Source organism: Suricata suricatta, chromosome 2 (genome assembly GCF_006229205.1).
Source record: "Suricata suricatta isolate VVHF042 chromosome 2, meerkat_22Aug2017_6uvM2_HiC, whole genome shotgun sequence".
Classification (NCBI taxonomy): domain Eukaryota; kingdom Metazoa; phylum Chordata; class Mammalia; order Carnivora; family Herpestidae; genus Suricata; species Suricata suricatta.
The window spans coordinates 160,918,576-160,938,954 of NC_043701.1; the positions used below are offsets into that span (position 1 = coordinate 160,918,576).

General features: G+C 48.2%; 1 protein-coding gene across 2 annotated transcripts in view; it reads left to right on the top strand.

Annotated features, from left to right (window-relative positions):
• WBP1L (WW domain binding protein 1 like) overlaps nucleotides 1–17,272 on the top strand; it is a 59,868-nt gene extending 42,596 nt beyond the window's left edge. For both annotated transcript variants that reach the window (XM_029932491.1, XM_029932492.1), the window contains exons 2-4: nucleotides 1,456–1,558; nucleotides 11,917–12,078; nucleotides 13,568–17,272. In XM_029932491.1, the coding sequence (XP_029788351.1) occupies nucleotides 1,456–1,558; nucleotides 11,917–12,078; nucleotides 13,568–14,313 (1,011 nt within the window). In that variant the 3' untranslated portion in view covers nucleotides 14,314–17,272. The remainder of the gene's footprint in view (nucleotides 1–1,455; nucleotides 1,559–11,916; nucleotides 12,079–13,567) is intronic.
• Nucleotides 17,273–20,379: the final 3,107 nt, after the last annotated feature.

Sequence of the window (20,379 nt, forward strand, 5' to 3'; positions counted from 1 at the left end):
GGTCTGTTGACAGTGCTATGAAACACCTTTTCCTGTGTTTCCTTTTCCTCCACCCCTTTACACAGCCTGTGAGGCTCTTAGGGACCAGGGAACGCCTGAGCATACGTGGTAGAGACCTGCACTGAGCCTGGGGTCTGGTCTTCAGCTGTGCCCTCTCCCTCGTCCTCTCCCTGTGACATCAGGTGCCCCAACAGTCTCTGCCCAGCCTCAGCCCTGTAGATGGTTGCTGGAGTGCCTTGTTTATACCCCTGGCCAGGAAGACAGTGTAGTGTAAAGCAAGGCCCTGAGAGGAGGAACTGGCTGTGTGACTTAAGTTTCCACTGGCTGGCGTCTGCCCGGATGTATGCTGTGGGCAGGGTCAGACTGAGTAGCAGCAAATACAATACTGTGGTTTTAGTTTCTTTGCTGAGCAGAGTTTTTTTTCCTCCTTAACCCTGAGCTCCTTGAAGATGGGGTCAATGTCTTATTTATCTTTGTATCCCATGTACCCAACGTGGTGCACACAGATGGTGTTCAGTAAATGGACGTGTTACTTCTTTAAAATAAAGAAATGTTGAAAGCCAGATGGACTACATGACTTACGTTCTCCTACCACTCCCCATATGTGTCGGGGTACACAGCACATTTGGGGCTGAAGTTCAGGTTGGCTGGTAGGGTATCTCGTATCTTAAATGTGAAGCGTCAAAAAACCATTTTCACCTCCAGCCCCTTTCACCCGGGCTGCGAATAGAACTTGGCACGCTGCAAGGTGGCTACTCAGCAGTGCCCTTTCTGGAGCTGTCCCTGACAGGGCACAGTGTGAATCCTAGGTCCAGTCAAGATTATTAAGAGATCATTTGAGAAGCAAAAAATTATCTAGCAAATTGAAATTGGACGCGGCCACCTGAGCAGGTTACCCCCTTTCTTAAGAGTGAAGAATTTTAGTGGCAAGTTACTTTGGCCCTCTTTGGAATCACACTGTAATTAACCTTGACCAGTGTGTGTTTTGAAGGGTGGAATGACTGGCGAGATGCTAATCCTAGAATGTGTACCGCATTAATTGTTCCGGGAACTGTCACAGAAAAGCTGTTTTTATTTAAAGCATACCGCTCCTTACACGAGAACCATCATCTTTTTACTGGCTCACTTTAACACCGGGAACTTGGAGTGTTTCTGTTTGGACATAAAGAAAGTGAGGCATCCATTTCCTGTCTGAGGGAAACTTTGCTCTTCACCAGTGGGCTCTGAGTGCTGAATCCTCTTCCCCCTTTGATAAACCTTTGTTGTTTTTCTTCAATCTGCGGTTGTTGTGTGGTTCTTTCTAATTTTATTTTCCTTTGTGGAATGAACATTGGTATAGACCATCTTGATGGATGGTGGTGGGCAGACCACCAGGAAGAGGGGGATGAGAAGAAAAGTGACATTTAAAAGCTATACTTTCATATGCCACATTTTTTTGAATTTTTTTTTTTTTAGGATAAGGAAACCTGTGTGGGTACCAACAATCAAAGCTACATCTGTGACACAGGACACTGCTGTGGACAGTCTCAGTGCTGCAACTACTACTATGAACTCTGGTGTAAGTCCTTGCGCCTGGTCACTGTCTCTGCTCATTGGGAAGCGGTGGGCTGGGCAACTTCTCTTATTCTCTTAGGGGAAGTGTTGCAAGTAGAGTTTGTTGCAGTGTTCTAGAAGCGATTCCTTGTAGAGGAATGCTCTGGTGCCCTTTGGACACTGTGGGCTAAAGACCAGAAATTATGGTCAGAACCTTCTGAAGAGGCCATGGTTATGAGGTCTGCTGCAGAAACTCCAGCCTGGGGTTCTCTGTGATGTCGCCTCTAAGTGTGTCCTCAGCAGTGGAAACGACACATCCTTCCACGAGCCAGCCCAGACAGACAGGCTTTGCCGTCTTTGCAAAAAGAGATTGTAGCAGCCAACCTGTGAATGCCAGGCGAGACTTTGTGGATAACTTGTAATGCCGTTTTCTTGTAACAACTGTAAGGACTTGTGCCGCCTCCCTCAGATTTCTTGATGTTCTTCCTTATTGGGTCCTGACCTCTGCCTGATGTGTGTATAGAGGGAAGTGGAGTTGAATGAGCTCCTTCAGTTCTTACCAGGATTCCCCATAAAGCATCAAGGAGCTGCTTCTGTTTCTTTTTTTTTTTTAATTTTTTAAAAAATGTTTTTTATTTATTTTTGAGAGACAGAGACAGCACGAGCAGGGGAGGGTCAGAGAGAGAGGGAGACACAGAATCTGAAGACAGGCTCCAGGCTCTGAGCTAGCTGTCAGCACAGAGCCTGACGCGGGGCTCAAACCCACGAACCGTGAGATCATGACCTGAGCCGAAGCCGGACGCTCAACCAACTGAGCCACCCAGGCGCCCCTTTGTTTCTTTACCAGTTCTCAAGCTGAAATGCCTGGAGGCTTGCTCCTCCAGTGACCTCTCCTGTCAACTCCCGGCTAATTGCCGTGTGCAAACAATCCTTCTCTTGTCACTGGTTTGGCGGAGGCCGTGAACTTGCACCTTTCAGACCTGCCCAAGCGTGGTGACATCGCTGTGATCCTCAGGGAGTAAGCCAGGTTCGAGGAGTTCACTGACAAAGTTCACTGGAACTTTGTGTTCCAGTCTTCTCAAAGCTTGGATGAGACCCTATAGGCTGCTGGACAACGAATTGAGAGGACAGGAGAGTCCTTAGGGCAGGGTCCCCAGGTGACCAGCACAGCGCAGGTCCTTACAACTGTCTGTGGAGACGAGAAACTGTAGCTGTTTCCCCAGGTAGTCCTAAGGTCCCGTCATTCCGTCTGCCCGGAAACAACCCGGGCTGGTGTGTCAGAGCATGCCTTCACCGCCAGCATCACCCTGTCCTTTCACCGCTCTTCTCTCTGATCTCCCCACTCCCCCCACGTCAGTGATGGAGTCAGAAAGCAGCTACAAGGGCTGTTGTTTGGTATGGAAAGGAAATTAGACTCTTGGCCGGTCAGTCTCTCCCTCGAATGTAAATGTATTTTGTAGCCCGTGGGAGTGGTTCCTCCAAACAGGCCCTCTCCTCACCCTTATACTTCCCTTCCAGGGCCTGAGAACTGGCTTGTCTGCCTTTCTCAGGAATCCCAGGGGCTGTCAAATGCATACTCCCTTCCCAAGGAAAGGACAAGGCTCAGGATGCCCCCCCCCCCCATTTCTCCCTGAATATAAGCAACAGCAAAGGAGAGCCCAGAACTGCGGCTATTTTAGAAGGGGTGGGGTCAAGGGACTTAGTAGAGGACACAAAGTGCCAAGCAGGTGAACAGACCGTGTTTAAATGTTTTAAAATGTATATAACCACAGGGTTCACATTCTCCCTCCCACCCCTTGTTAAAACAAAAGTCGGAGCTGGGCTGCCAAAAAGCCACAGAGCCACAGTTTGTTTTTCCGGGGCCCGGCCCAGGCAGCGTGGTTGTGGAGAGGCATGGGCTTGCCGAGGGCCTCGTCTCAGACTGACAGCCTTCTGGGCCTCCTGGAGAGCAGGCTCCGAAGCCACCAGAATTGGGTCACCGTTGCCAGGGTGGGGGGTGGGGCAGCAGGGACAGGAGACCCAGATGGCAGGGAGGCAGCCTGGCACCCAAGCACTTCACCCCAAGGGCTCAACGAAAGCCAGAGAAGGAGCTGCTGAGTGGCTGATCATCTCTCCAGTTATGGGCAGCAGGGGTAAGGAGGAGGCCACAGACCAGAGTCCGGACAGGAGAGAGGACTTGCCACTGTGTGAGTTTGCCCACGTTTTCCAAGTTCTGGAGGGATGGGGGTTGTAAAAGCAAAACTGCCCTCATCAGTGCCCAAAAGTGGCTTCTTAGTCAGGACATGCCCAGTGAGTGTCCGCCTCCCTCAAGTTTCTTTGGTATTCTTCCTTACTGGGTCCTGACCTCTGCCTCATGTGTGTATAGAGGGAAGTTGAGTATTGGAATGAGCCCCTTTAGTTCTTACCAAAACTTCATTTTTGGGACACCTGGGTGGCTCAGTTGGTTGAGTGTCCGACTCTTGGTTTTGGCTCAGGTCATGATCCCAGGGTCATGGGATCAAGCCTCGAGTTGGGCTCTGTGTTGAGTGTGGAGCCTGCTTAAGAGTCTCTCCCTTTTCTTCTCCCTCTGCCCCTTGTACCTGCTTGTGCTCTCTCTCTCTAAACAAACAAACAAAACACCCTGTATTTTGGTCGTTTTGAACCCCATTCCTTCTAATTGCCTCGAAACGTCTGAAATGCGAAAAGAATGGGCTTTGGGTTATTCTTTTTGTCTCTTTCCTTTAGAAGGAAAAAAAAGTCTCAGCCAGGAAGTCCTTGGCAGAATTTCTGTCAGACAGAGTACCTCTTTAACCACAGTTGCCTACAGGGAAGGCCTCAGGGGAAAAAAGGGGAAAAATGCCATTTCCACCAACCCTTTTACTGCTCCTGAGCTGAATTTTCCTGTGTGCTGAGTAGTGTCGCGTGCGCGCGCGCACACACACACACACACACACACGCACGCACACACACTGCTTATGTGGACACACAAGTGCATACAGACCTCAGGCTTTGGCCAGCACCCTTTCTCCATGTCTTTTCAGCTGTAACCTAAGCCAGTAGTTATTACTGTGCCTGCATCAGATGGGAAGCAAAGGTTCTGTTTTAGCACTAAGTCTGTAAGGCTGTAAGAGCTGGTCATCATCAGAATTATTATCCCATGCATTTTTATGGCACTTGTACTTTAATTCATTATTCAGTCATTTATTCATTCAGTAAATCCTTATGCCAGTGGTTCTCAAAATTTGGCAAGTATCCGAATTTCCTGGAGGGCTTATTAAAAAACCAAGCTCTGGGCCCTACTCCCAGTTTTTTATTCAGTAGGTCTGAGGTGGACTTGAGAATGTGTGGTTCTAACAAACTCCTACTTGATGCTCTGACCTCTTCTGTGTTAGAAACTGTGGGGAGTCATAATCCTTGCTGTCAACAGCGAATCTCCTAGCAGAGAGAGGAGATAAGACGTAACTCCCTTTAGTGAGACAGAGAGTGGAATGTATGTGGCAGGACCACTGTGAATGTTCAGGAGAGTTTGCTTTGGCTAGGCAAGATTCAGGCAGGCGTCATGGAAGAGGTGGCATTTAACCAGAACAGGGGTGCCTGGATGGCTTAGTCAGTTGAGCATCTGACTTCAGCTCAGGTCATGATCTCACAGCTCATGGATTTGAGCCCTGCACCAGGCTCAGTGCTGACAGCTGAGAGCCTGGAGCCTGCTTCAGATTCTGTGTCTCCCTCTCTCTCTCTGCCCCTTCCCTGCTCATGCTTATCTCTCTCTCTCTCAAAAATAAAATAAACATTAAAGGAATTTTTTAAACACCTGAAGAACACGAAGAAGGGTACAATGGCTTCTCAGGCAGGCAGAGGAACGCCATAGGCCAGGGCCCCACAAGAAAGAACAGAGTAGGCATGATGTTCTTCACTCTTCCCCTGGGGCCATGGGGCTTGTCTGGGAAGGAGTGGGAGGTAAGCTAATGTGCACAGAACTCTGCTACACGTGAGGCACCAAGTAAGGGCTTCAATCGCATCATCTTCTTTCACCCCAAGAGCAACGTTGCTAGGTATGCATATCATCCCCATGTGTCCTGACCCAGGGGCGATAAGTAACTGTTCAGTTGGATGCAGCTGAGGGTTAGGGTCGGTGTGCCTCACTTCAAAGCAACCCCCTTCCAGAACTCTATGAGCTGGACTGGAAGGGTGCTGGGCCCAGGTCATGGAAGGTCTGGAATATGAGTGTTTAATTTCCACCTGAGGATGCTCTTCATGGAACAGGTAGAGCAAAGTGGAAAACCAAAATTGAGAGAGGCCACCAACATCCTCAAGGCCAAAGATCCTGAACTTGGATCTCCTAATTCTCATCCCAGGGCTCTTTTCATTTACCAAGCTACATTGTCCAGGAAGAGGTCGGAGCTGGGAATTTCTGCTCCTGAAATAATTTGAAGGACCTTTACCCAGGCATCATTTTTTCCTTGTTTGGGCCTTAGTTGGGGAGAGGGGAGAGGGGAGTGTTTCTGGGCAGTTGAATTCCCCGGAGGTGACATGAAACTCCGTTTAAGACTGCCCAGCTTGTTTTACACCCGCTAGATTTTCCTATTTAGTGTATCTTAAGATGTTCACTGTTGGGCTGGTTGAAAGGAAGGCCCATGGCATTCGCCACCCTTAGCAGAGTGGAGAGCAGGAAGCTAGGGCCTTCCTCCAAGCCCTGATTGGAGCCCAGCTTCCCCCAATTGGACCCCCATACCCCCTGTTGGACCCCTGCTCCTAGAGTCCAGGCTTCTGGACAAAAGTACATTCATCAGTAGCACTTGGGCTGGCTTTCCAGTGAGTTTAGCTAAGAACAGAACCTAGAAGCAGACTTTGGACTAGTTCCTCACCCTTGCTTTTTTATGGAGTAATTCTTGGGAGGAATTAAAAGAGAAATGGAAAGAACACCCTTCCCATCAGTGGTCATACCTGTAACAAGAAGAGTAGTAACAATCTGGAAAACTTATTATATGCCAAGCATGGTTCTGAGGACTCTCCATATATCAACTTGTTTATTTCTCACAGTGACCAGTAAGGTAGAAACCATTATTCTCCCATTTTACAGATGAGGGAAGTGAAAACAAAATTACCAAGGTCACAAAGCTAGGAAGAGGTTTTGTGAGCTGTGATTTAAACCCAGGTCACTGCCTCTTCTCTTCTGTAACTGCAATCATGCTTATTAGGAAGCTTGTCCAGTCTTTGAGATGAACTTGTAAGCCTTCTGAGGTCTTCTTTTCCCTAATTCACCTTTTTCACATGGCAGTGGCAGGAGCTCCTGCTGATAGCTTTAAGGGGCTAGGAAGGTCACCCACCATCCAGGGGGTAGAAGGAGAGCTAATTTACAATCTGCTTTGGCTTCCTAATGAGGAATTTCCTGCCCAGTTGGGGAGTGGTGTTTTCCCAAGTTTACAGTGAACTCTGGGGCACATGACTCAGTTCCTACGTTGGACTGTGATTGTTTTTCAAAACTTGTTTTCTGTTTTGCTTAGCATGACAAATGCTCCCCACCATGAGATCACAGCTTTCAAAGTTGTCATTGGGGACTGTAGTCTCTGGGTAGATGTGTGTTTGGAAAGGAGAGTGTGCTTCTGTCTTTCTCTGTGTAAACTTTCTTCTTGTTTGTGAAATCTAGCAAAAAGATCAAAAGTTTGTACAGTTCCAGAAGGACCAGTCTGGATATTCTCCCTTTTAAACTTGGTGGGACATTATTCTGACTCCAGTGACTCTCAAGATGGGAGTCCATTTTGTGAGGGCCAGACGAGAGTCTCTTTTGCCTTCCCACATTCACCCCACCAAGTGGGACCAGCTCATTAAGGGTCTTTTCTGGACCTGTGCTAATGCACCATCTTGCCCCTAGACGCATTCTGCTTCCAAGTTAGCTTTCCCTCAGTTTTGATCCACACAAATAATCTTTTGTCATACTGTAGTAGAAATGAAGAAGGGTGCCTGGCCGGCTCAGTCGAAAGAGCATGCAACTCTTGATCTTGGGGTAGTGAGTTCAAACCCCATGTTGGGTGTAGAGTATACCTAAATAAATAAAAACTTAAAAAGAAGAAATGAAGAAATTAAGAACTTGGTTTGAGACTTATAAATATAACATCATACAGTTGGTACGTGGGGAGGGAAAATTTTTCTACCCATGATACTACATGAAAAGAAGTAGGGTGGTGGAATTTCAATGGACACATGAGTTGTCTGGTGCTCTCTTAGATATGATTAAGGCAGTTTTGCTAAGGGTGTGTGTTCTAGTTGTCTCATTTCTTCCCCCCAGTCTCCTGCCCTGCCTAATTTTTCCTTTAAAAAAAAATCTGTTTTTCTATTATACTCCTAGTTCAGTGGATCTCAGTCTTTTTTTCTAGATGAGGATTCCCCTAAGAATCTAGGGCAGCTGGGTGACTCAGTTGGTTAACCATCCAGCTAAGGTTTTAGCTCAGGTCATGATCTCAGTTTCGTGAGTTCAAGCCCTGCATCAGGCTCTGCGCTGTCAGCTCAGAGCCTGCTTGGGATTCTCTCTCCTTCTCTTTCTGCTCCTTCCCCAATTGCACTGTCTCTGTCTCTCTCAAAATAAATTCCTAGACTTACAAACAGAATCTGATGATCTTAAAACCTTTTCCCCAGAAAAGCCTGTAAAGCAGTGCATTGGTCAGGATAAGCTATAGGTCATGCTTAGTAACAAAAAAATCCAAATCATAGTGACCCAAAACAACATGTTTACTTCTCAGACTGTATGTCCATTGCAGGTTGGATGGGAGCTTCATTCCCACTTCATCATTCTCTGAGTCCAGCCTGACCCTGAAGTCAGTATCTGAAATGTTGCCAACTGTCATGGACTAAAGGAAAGAAAATCTTACATAAGCAAGAAATGTTCTGGCCTCCATTGACATAAGTCACTTCCAGCCTGTATTCATTAGTTAAGAACTAGTCTCAAACCCTTGCCCAGTCATAAGGGGGCCATGGAGTTTAAGCCTACCCATATGCCCAAAAGGGGAAAACCAGAAGTATATGGCCAACATGAAAAACAGTTCCCAAGATTTTTCTTTATTCTTTCTTTTTTTTAAGTTTATTTATTTGGAGAGAGAAAGAGAGAGTGAGAAAGAGCGAGTGGGGGAGAGAGCCCTCTCCCCCTCTCATGCTCGCTCTCTCTCTCTCAAATTAAAAAAAAATCGTGCTTGGCTGGCTCAGTTGTTAGAGTAATGCAATTCTTGATCTCAGGGTTGTGAGTTCGAGCCACACGTTGGGGGTAGAGTTTACTTAAAAACAAAAAGAAGGAGTGCTTGAGTGGCTCAGTTGGCTGAGCATCAGACTCTTGATTTTGGAATCATCATAATCTTGGTGATTCGTGAGATCGAGCCTGGAGTCGGGTTCTGCACTGACAGTGTGGGGCCTGCTTGGGATTCTCTCTCTCCCTCTCCCTCCCCCTCTTGCTCTCTCTCTCTCTCTCAAAATATAAATAAATAAATATTTTTTAAAATAAAAAAGAAAATATTTGAAAAGAAAATCATGTTTTATATATATCCTATATTGTCCCTGGGTCATTTATGTTGCAGCATTAAGGTTAAAAGTTGGTTTACCCACATTGCAACTACTGTATTGTAAATGATGGAAAATAATTGCATATGTTAAAAAAATATGAAACTTTATAAAGTAAAAAAAAAATAAAAATTTTAAATTTAAAAAAAAAGTTGGTTTACCTGTAGGTAAGAAACTATTGAAAAAAATGACTTGGGAGGTAACACCTAGTTGAGGTAGATGCTAATTATCTAATGGGAGAAATGTATGTTAAAAGTATACCAAGAAGTATAAAGGATTGCGAGACTGTGCTGGGCAGGTGAGAGAAATGTAGGTAATATGGAAGAGTGGTTAGCCCAGAAACTCTTAGACCGGACTCTAAAATGCATTTAGAACCAGGTTCTTCAGCAGAATGCATTGTACTTACTTGTGCCGTCAACCCCCAACCCTGAGGAGGGTCGCAGATCCAGATCGAAGGGGCTGAGGCTGTTACAGGACAGCATCAGGGACCCGCTTCTCTCCCAGAGCTCTTTTCTGGCCTCAGCACCATTTCCAAGGGCTCGTGTAATGTGTTTATCCAGTCCTCCCTCAGCCGCAGCCAGGAGAGAAAAATATAAGTGAAATTAAGCAAATGTCAGTAGTGAATCTGGGAAAGACCCCAAGAGAGACTTAAAAATAATTTTCTTTATGGTAATGTTTATTTTAGAGGAGAAAGAGAGACAGCACAAGCAGTGAAGGGGCAAAGACAGAAGGAGACACAGAATCTGAAACAGGCTCCAGGTTCTGAGCCATTGGCACAGAGCCTGACGCAGGGCTCATTCCCACAAACCACAAGATCATGACCTGAGCCAAAGTCAGATACTTAACCTACTGAGCCACCCAGGTGCCCCAGACCTCAAGGGAGACTTCTGACTTCACCTTATGTGTATGTTCTCTGGTTAGAAATGGGGTTTTAGGGGTGCCTGGGTGGCTCAGTCGGTTAAGCATCTGGCTTCGGCTCAGGTCATGATCTCCTGGTTCATGAGTTCGAGCCCCGCGTCAGGCTCTGTGCTGACAGCTAGCTCAGAGCCTGGAGCGTGCTTTGGATTCTGTGTCTCCCTCTCTCTCTGACCCTCCCCTGCTGGCACTGTCTCTCAAAAATAAAAAAAAATAATAAAAAGAAATGGGGTTTTGAGGGGCACTGCCAGCACAGGGCCTGCTGCAGGGCTCAAACCCACAAACTGTGAGATCGTGACCTCAGCTGAAATTGAGTAAGATGCTCAACCAACTGAACCACCTGGGCTCCCTGCTTTTTTCATTTAATGTTAGAAACATCTTTATATGCCAAAAGTAGTATTCTATGAATATTTTTTAATGATTTATATCATTTCATTGTGTGAATACATTCTCAGAGGAACTGAAAAACCTACCTAGAAATTTATTTTTTTTTTTGAGTAATTTCTCCTCTGAACATGAGGCTTGAATTCACAACCCAGAAGAGGTCTATGCTCCACTGACTGAACCAGCCAGGTCCCCTCCTCTATTAGTTTTTTAAATAAAAGACACCAAAAATATAAAATTGGTCACAGTTATTTTTAAGTTTAATTTACTTTTTTTCCAGTTTTATAATTTGAAAGGGAAAATTGAAATTTTTCCTAATCCTACTACTTAAAAATAAGTCACTATTTTTGTTGCCTTTCCTTCCAGTCTCTTCCCCTCCATATGTGTGTGTGTGTGTGTGTGTCTGTGTGTGTCTCTCTGTTTGTGTATATATATTTATATATATATATTTTAAACATTTATTTATTTTGGAGAGACAGAGATAGAGCACAAGCAGGAGAGGGACAGAGAAAGAGAATCTGAAGCAGGCTCTAGGCTCTGAGCTGTGCTGACAGCTCAGAGCCCGATGCGGGGCTTGAACCCATGAACTGTGAGATCATGACATGAGCTGAAATCAGATGCTCAACTGACTGAGCCACCGAGGCTCATATATATATGTTTTTGTTTTTTTTTAAACAAAATTGCTCAAGGATTTTCTTCATACATTTGAAGATTGGAGAGGGGTCTTATATTGGGGTTTGCAAAGATTCTCTGAGTCTGACCCAAGAGGACACAGTGGGGAATGAGAAGGAATAATCTGCCTGGGGAAAGGGAGGCTAATGACACTAAGTCTAATGTAATTACAGGCCAAAGAGAGGTGGGGGTGTTACTTGCAACTGTAGGAGATGGAATTGTACCGGATTATATCAAGAGCAGAGGAAGTCATTTACACTCTCTAGGGAAGAGATGGACCTGAGGCAATTAGAATTTTTCCAAGTATAACTTTAATGACTCTTCAGTATTAGACCAATATACATGGTAGAGAAAAAGCCGAGATCTTTTGGTAATGTCAAGAGAATTCAGAATTCTTTTATCAGGCAGCCCCTCCGAGGCCCCTTGCAGTTGCTGATTTGCTGGGATTTTTGAGGGGCCCTTTGCTTTTGGTGAGCAGTCTCCTATAGCAGCAGGAAGAGAGGCTCTGAACTGGCCGTAAGTTACTGAGCAGGGCTTGCAGGTGGGAGTAGGAGACGAGTAACTAGAAGCATTTGTCTCCAAGACCCCAAAGAGAGAAGTACGCTATCCTAAAAGGTAAACATATTTAATGCCCACTAAACCTAAAACTTAGGACCTGTGGTGCTAGAGATGTGCCTCCTGCCCTCTCCCATCCCATCTTGCATGCTGGCACAAACACATGTGAAAATCGAACACAGGTTCCAAATATGAATTCACTAGGTGAGGCCCGACAGTGCCAGCCTCGACCAGGTGGGCATGGTCTGGGGGCCCCCCCTGCTCGGAAGGCTGCCCCTCTGGCTGGTGTTCACTGTGCATGTGTGCCTCTCTGCCTTGCCTCCCCGCCCCCAGGGTTCTGGCTGGTGTGGACCATCATCATCATCTTGAGCTGCTGCTGTGTGTGCCACCACCGCCGAGCCAAGCATCGCCTTCAGGCCCAGCAGCGGCAGCATGAAATCAACCTGATCGCCTATCGAGAAGCCCACAATTACTCAGCGCTGCCATTTTATTTCAGTACGTACCCTAAAAGCTACCAAACCCCACCCTCAGGAGGGCACACAAACTGTGGACCTCTGTGGGCCCCTTACCCAGCATAGTGCAATCTGCAGGTGCAGTGATGAGGGGGCACTCCCCTTTAGCACAGAGGAGCAGAGGCTGTGGATATAGCACCTTGAAGCCGCCAGGCTGGTCCAAACCCACAGCAGTTAGGTTCTGACCAGGTTTCTGATTCTTTAACAAACTATTTGTTTAAGGCAGATGGTCAGAGGATGTATGATGTGAGTAAATCAAGATTTAGATTTCTGTGGCCTGAAATCTTCCCATTTTGCTTACTGCCTGGTGATATGCCTGAGCAAAGCCTGCCATGAAAGGCAGGTGTGGGGAGGGGGTGACATTGGGACTTCCTGAGAACCAAGAAACTTGACAACTCACTGAAGGACACTCCCATGACTTCCCCGGTATTTCTTTACACATGACCTGTCAAAAGGTCAGTGGAGGCCCAGCTTGTCCAGAGCCATTCTACAGTGTGTTCTTCTGGGACACCTGGTGGCTCAGTCAGTTAAGCCTCTACTTCGGCTCAGGTCATGATCTCGCTGCTTGTGAGTTTGAGCCCCATGTTAGGCTCTGTGCTGACAGCTCAGAGCCTGGAGCCTACCTTGGATTTTGTGTCTCCCTCTCTGTCTCTGCCCCTCCCCTACTCACATTCTGTCACTCTCAAAAATAAACATTAAAAAAAAAAAAAAAAGGTCACTGGTGTGGAATTCCACATCTGGAAGCATTAAGTGCTTAGCACAGTGCCTGGCATATAGTAAGTGCTCAATAAATGCTAGCAGTTATTGTTAAAACTACACCATCTGTGCCTTGAGACATTCAGTACATTCGAAAGATAATAAGCCTTGGTTGGCAGGCCCCTCGCCTTTCACTGGTAACCCACCCGCTCCTGATCTGAGTCACGATGAGGTTTGGTTTGTCTTTCTAGACCACCTTCAGCCACACTAGAGTGAGGGACAATACAGATTTCTAATCTCCCAGAAAAAAGGGCCCTTTACATAGTATGCAACTGGAAGGGTGGCAGGAACGGGGAGGGGAGAAAAACGTTGTCAGGAAGTCTTAAATTAGGGTCCCTGATCCTGAGGCTTTATGGGACATAGATGGAGGACACAGTCTGAGCAAGAAACATGAGACTAGGGGGCATGTGGAAACGGATCTCTTGGCCATTCACCACATTTGCCTACCCCTCTGCCTACGCTGCAGCCAGGCAGAAATCTTGCCTATGAAGCAGCTTTAGGGGCTCTCAGATTTCAAGAAGCTAGATTAGGTCACTCCCAGTCTGTCCCTCCTCCTCGGCACAGTTGCCCCATCCCCGTGCCCCGCCCCCAAGCAGGAGCTGTAGCTGTCACTTGGCAGGTATGCTGGAAGGGGCATGTGTTTAGTGCAAGCTTTGCAGTCTGTCCTACAACATTCGCCAGTGCAGTAATTTCTCCTCCCTGCCTCCTCATTTTAGGGTTTTTGCCAAACTATTTACTACCTCCTTATGAGGAAGTGGTGAACCGACCTCCGACTCCTCCCCCACCGTACAGTGCCTTCCAGCTACAGCAGCAGCAGCAGCAGCTGCCTGTGCAGTGTGGCCCCGCGGGCGCCAGCCCCCCGGGCTCCGATCCCACCAGGGTCCCCCAGGAGGCGCAGAGTAGCCCCTTGTCGGGGCCCAGCAGAAGCAGCACGAGACCCCCGAGCATCGCAGACACTGAGCCCTCCGACGTGCCAGCCAGCACAGCAGCCACCAAAGCCGCAGAAATGGAGCCCAGTGGCTCTGTGGCAGGCCTGGGGGAGCTGGGCCCCGGGGCCTTCCTGGACAAAGATTCCGACTGTAAGGAGGAGCTGCTGCGAGATTACAGCTCCGAGCAAGGCAGCACCCTCCCCGATAGCAAAGACAAGACTCCTGGCCGACATCGCCGCTTCACAGGTGACTCAGGCATCGAGGTGTGTGTATGCAACCGGGGCCACCATGACGACGACCTCAAGGAGTTCAACACGCTCATTGACGACGCTCTGGATGGGCCCCTGGACTTCTGTGACAGCTGCCACGTGCGGCCCCCCGGTGACGAGGAGGAAGGGCTCTGCCAGCCCTCCGAGGAGCAGGCCCGCGAGCCCGGGCACCCCCACCTGCCACGGCCGCCCGCGTGCCTGCTGCTGAACACCATCAATGAGCAGGACTCCCCGAACTCTCAGAGCAGCAGCTCCCCCAGCTAGAGCAGGCCCTGCCTGCGGCTTGACAACTTGGCACAGCAACCAGGGCAGGGGAGCGCCATGACGGAAGCATTAAGTGACTTTCCGGAAGAGTGGTCCAGCCACTTCCGTTCCTTGCCCCCCGCCCCTCGGCTCCTGCATTTTCCTGCATCTCCCGTTGCAGCGGGGGGCGTGGATGCCTCTCCGCCCACAGAAGCACGGTGTTGTGGGGGACTGAGAGGTTGGTTCTTTCTGTGACTCATTCCTCATACCCCACCCTGTCCCCCTTTCTCTCTTTTCAAGTCATATCTCACTCCCCGCTTGGTCAGAGAGATGTGTGTTTCAGAAGCCCCAAGGAGGGGGCTGAGACTGTGCCCTGAGGTCACTCTTGGTGGTGGAGTGGATTTATGCTCTGGCGTTCGTTTAAGAGAACTTTGCTGTGTCTCAGCCTGGGAGAGGTGGCAGGTCTCAGCCCTGGGTGAAGAAGGAAGGCCGCAGAGGCCCAGGGATTGTCACCCCTCGCTGCCCTTGGCTGCAGAGCTAGAGCTGGGCTTGTCCTTGGGGCAGCAGAGAGCTCGTAGACAGTTTTGTGGTAGGCTGGTGGGGGGCTTACTGCTCTCTCAGATTTCAGGTGATGAGGTCAATGTACCACTGTGCATCCTTGCGGGCGCCCTTCCCAGCAGGTTTTGGCTGGCCACAGACTGGTTCAGTGTGGAACATCCTATCACGTTTCTGGTTTTTCTTTAAACAACAACAGAGCTGAAAACAAGAACTTTACCAGTGGGGGCAGGCAAGAATTCTGTTCTGGAAAAGGGAATTCTGTGGCTCTATCCCAAGTTGACCTTGAAGGAACCTGGCTACCTTTGAGCCAGGAAGAGAGGTTTCGTGTGCAGGCTTGGGTGGGGGCTGTCTCAAACTTTGGTGGGAGCACAGGAGGCCCTGAGCCGTGGCAGTGGATACAGGTGCAGCTCTCTGCATCTCTGTCCTTTGCTCTGTGCCTGTAGGTGACCAGGGTCCCCCCCCACCAACACACAGTCTGCAGGCCTTCATGCCTTGCTGTTCTCTGTGAACAAATGAGGCTGTGGGTCCTCACAAGGAGTGGCCCCATAGCCTGGCTTTTACACAGTATTTTCTCTTGATTCTGAATAACTTCTTCTGGGTTTGTTTTGTTTTGTTTTTTTAAACTGACCACTTGGGGAAAAAAATGCCTTGGTTATCTGTGGTTTTCATACCCTTTCCCAGCCCTTCCCCAGCCCCCTTTTTGAGTGGGGTAACTATTTTTGTAGCCTATGTAAAGAGCCTAAGTGGCCCAGGTAGGAGGGTGAAGGCAGGGGTCCGGAAAACCTGCAGGATCCTTATTACTGTAGTTTGGCTTCAGATAACCAGTTGAGTTTGATAGGAATAACCTGAATGGAGAAAGCAAACAGCTAAAACTAACATTCCCTTTCCAGCGCTGTTCATGTGAGAGTGATTCTTTCCCCCTCTCTTGAACGATGATATTCACGTTAGGCATTGACGTTACAGTAAGAAAGGAAAAATTTAAAAAAATCTATACATATGTACAAAAATAGACAAATCCAAGGCTGTGAGGTAAACGAGTGTCTGCGTTTGGAGTCCACAAAACCAAAATCTGTGTTGAACAAAGTGAAGTCTATGTACAATGACTTTTTGGATCGCCTGTGTATGTCTGTCCACTGTGTGTGAGCCCCCAGCCCTGTGTTCCTGTGAATATACTTTGAATGGCAGCCGTTGTGCTCACGTCAGCCACACGTTCGGAGCAGATATGGCCCTCTCAAGGTAATTTATTTTACACATTTACTGTTTACTGAACAAACGTCTGACTGTGTACTCGGGTGTATCCAGCAGCATTGTCGATGGCAGCCCCGCCCCCACGCCCACCCCCACGTCCCTGTTCTGCCAGAGATAACTGTGCTCGAAGTAGAGGCTTTCCTCTACCCATCACTGCAATTTGCACATCGCTCCGTGGACACTTGGAGGCCTGTGTTCTGTTCCCTGTATATGGAAATGTGCTCTGAACCTGCCAGCCTCCCTCGGCTCCTCCTGGCCCTAGGGATCAGCCCCCAGGGGGCGTTCAAAACCACTCTGCCCAGAAAGGCGAAGGCGGAACTTCAGACAGAAGCTTGATTGGATCTTCAGTGACAAGCTTGGACTAGCTGTGGCCCTTCCCGGAATTGCCAGGAGAGTTTGGCAGACACCGCAGTGCCATAGGGCTTACCTCTCTCTGCTGAGGCCCAGCGTCGTGCAAGCAAGCCCGGGTGTGGCAGGAGTGGGCGGGAGTGCGTCAGCAGCCCTCAGATGCCTTTCCTTCCACTGTTGTTTTTTTTGTTTTGTTTCGTTTTGTTTTGTTTTGAATAAAATCCCAAACAACTCACTGAAGGATTCACCAAAATGAATCCTTCTTCAGTTAACTGATCAAATGGATGAATTCTGGCCCTCTCAAGTTTCCTTCCCCAGCAGGGAGTAGGGAACTGGTCTGCGTGTTAACTGTTGGGGTCACTGCAGCGTCCTGCCCTAACGGCATGAGAAAAATCGAATGCAGCCACGGAGCCAGGAGCCAGGCTTGATTTCAGCGATCACAGTCTGGCCCCTGCCAAGGGGGGCTCCCCTGCCAGGAGAGAGATGGAAATAGGAAGCTGAAAGACTAGTCGGGGCAGGGCAGGGGTTGGGGGGCAGGGAGATTTGACTGAATCTGGTTTTTCATGTGAACGAGAAGCAAGGGGCTGGTCTGGTGGAGGGTTTGGTGCTACAGTCGGAAGAGTTGCAAATGCTAACACATTCCTGTGTGAGGCACATCACCATTTGTCAGTTCTTGTGAATATGTGTATTTTAAGCAATAAGATTCAGCTGGTCAGACTTTTCTGGGCAGTCTCGGTGACGCATTTCCTGTGCTGTGATTGTTCTGAAGACAGAGTGGCTCTAACCACTGTGAGAAGCTCAAATAAAATCAATCCCAAAAATGCAACTGTTTTTTTTCTTGCAGCACTTTGTTGTTGTTGTTATTGTTCCCCTTCCTCATACATCAGGGGTCAAACTCCCAAGATTCCTAGCTGCATTTTCCCCTGGTCCACACAGAGACCAAGAGAAGTCTCAGAGGAGTCGAGGACAGGCCCCCGTCCCAAGCGGAGACCACAGGGCCAAGGGTAGGCTGGGTAATGCTTCTGCTGAGGCCACACTTTGCCCTGATGAGTTTTCCCCAAATCCTTTCTCTGCCAAGGTTATATTTCTGATGTTTGGAATACTTAGTAAAGTCCCACAAGCAGGTTAAAATCAGACACAAAAAAAGCAGAAACAAGTTTTGTCAGATACCCAGAAGCTGAAATGACATTTGAAAACAAACAAGCACTCTGTGAGATCTTTTAATGATGTGATACAGGGGTGCCTGGCTGGCTCAGCTGCTGGAGTGTGTGACTCTTGATCTCAGGCTTGTGAGTTCGAGCCCCGCATTGGATGTAGAGATAACTTAAAAATAATACAAATTTTGGAGGCACCTGGGTGGCTCAGTTGGTTGAGCGTCCAACTTCGGCTCAGGTTATGATCTCATGGTTAATGGGTTCGAGCCACGTTTGAGCTCTGTGCTGACAGCTCAGAGCATGGAGCCTGCTTCAGATTCTCTCCCTTCCTCTCTCTCATCCCCACTTCCACTCATGGTGCCTCTCTTTATCTCTCTCTCTCTCTCTCAAAAATAAATAAACCACTAAAATTTTTTTTTAAATCTTTAGGGAAAAAATAGTCTGATAGAAATGTGTGTGGGGCCTGGAACTTGATACACAAAGCATGTATGACTCTCCCACTTTGTGCCCAACACTGTGCTGGATGTGGAGGAGAATGCAAAAGAAATATAGAGGACCAAACCTCTGCCCTCTAGGAGTTAAGTTCTAGTCAGGAAGACAAAACATCCATGTAAAATAGTTACCAACAGGAGGCAGATTGTGAAGAAGTGAGTGGTACAGATTCAGGGAATCTTGAGGAATTGCGGGCGCTTGTTTGAGGTCTTGCCTACCAGGCAGGGACTTGAGAACTGATTTCACACCATGAGAGAGCCCCTGGTGTGCCAGCACCTGCCATCCTGGGCCAGTGATCTTTCCTAAGACTCCTTGTCATTTTACCTCCTCCTTAAGACCATCCTCCTAGAACTTTGAGTCCGATGTAAAGAAGTCTCTGCTCTAAGGGAAGGACCAGCCTTCTGTCTCTGCCCGGAAGGGGAACACTGCCACCCAGCAGGACTTCTTGCGTGGCCTGGAGGTGGGCAAAGCAACATGATGTGCATCTTGGAGCCCTCCCAGAGGGGGTTTCTTCCCTGAGTGGAATGCTCACTAATGGGCCCGCAGAGGATGCTGACAGCATTTGTCTTCCCAAGGCCCTGGGTTCACCCTGCAGTCAGCATGATTGTCTAAGAGTCCAGTGTAAGGCAGACAGGCCCCCACCCCCATCTTTGACCCTGGGCCAGAGGTCACTATTCTGGCCCCTCAGTGACTCTAGTGGGATGGTTTGCTGCCTAGTTGCTTTTAAACTGTTGGGCTCCTCCAAGTAAGCCCAGGGGAGCCATATTCGCATCTAGAGACAGTTCTGTTCTAAAACCATGGGAAAGGACTGGGGGAATACATCATTCCTGCCTTCGTTAAACTAATGTCTGAGTGGCAAAACAACAACAACAAAAAAGGAGCGCCATTCTCACAGACTGCATGCTAGAGGCCATGCATGAACACTGATGCCTAGGTCTGTGAAGGCCCCCTTTCTGCACCCCAGGTTCCTGGCTCACTGAGTTCCTCATTTCTCTAGTGAGGTATAGCGTTGTCTGTTTCTATTGCCCAGGTGACCAAGTTCAGCCGGAGACAATACCAATTCTCTGAACCACAAAACAGGAGCTTTGATGAATAAGAATCTCAAGAAACTTCCTCTTCTCCAGTTTCCTCTGTTTTCAGCCAGGGAGGAGAAAGAGGGTCTGACTCAGGAGGAGTGGGGAGTGGGCTTGGCTAACTGTTGGCCGAACTTCTGGAAACCTGCTTCTGCCTGAACCTAGTGGTAAGCGGATTGTTTGGGATGGGGGGGGGGGGTCCCAGCCTGGCCACAGGTGACCGGCCTTAACAAGATGAGCATTTATCAAGCACCTACCATGTGCTAGGCCTCGGGGATTCATATATGCCTTGGACCAGACTCCTCTTCAGAGAGCTAAGGGCCCCAAGGGGAAAAACGGCATGTAAACAGTGTTAGTAGCAAATATAAGTACCACGAAGCACGTGTGCACAGCATGCTTTGGAAGAGAATGTCACCCACCTGGGGGAATAGGGTAGCCTACCTGGAACAGGGACCTCTAAACTGAGCTCACCAGGTCAAGAATGGTATAAAGGGAATTCTAGGTAAATGTTTGTTTTGCAGATTATTGAATGCATACTGTGTGCCAGGTGCTGAAAAGCACACAAAAGCATGGGAGGCTGAGATGTCTAAAGCTGCTAGCAATTTAATCTTTGCAGATAAGTGCATTCTGGGAAATGACGGGAAATGCATCTGGAGAGGTAAACTGGTAATACAGTAATTTGTCTTTATTGTTCTGTTTACTGACTGCACATTATTGGGTCTTGTGTAAGCATATTACCTACATTTTTTTTTCATTTTAGCCTCAAAGCAGCCTGAGGTATGGACAGATTTCTTAACAGTGTTGCAGCTTTCAGAGAAGTTGACTGACTTGTCCAAGACCACACAGCTAGGAAGCGGTAGAGCCAGGATTTGAACACTGAAGAGCTGGTGCTCACAAGGCACACGAAGAACTTTTGATTTCTTTTCAAAGGTGAGAGGGAATCAGAGAAAGGCGGTGAGCAGGCAAGTAGCCCAGACACTGTTTCCTCAGGAGCTACCTTATCTCCCTTGCTTATCTCCCTGGCCTTGTCAGGAGCTTCCAGAGGCCCCCACACTGAGCCCGGCGTCCCTGCCAGAGCCTGTCTGTGCCGAAATGGCCTCACACATGGTGCAGATCAATACTGACGTCCCCTGGGAGGGTGAATCCCCCAGGAAACGTTGTAAAAACCTCAGGAATTAGAGCTTTGGGGTGGCTTGGAGGGAAGAAGAGGATTC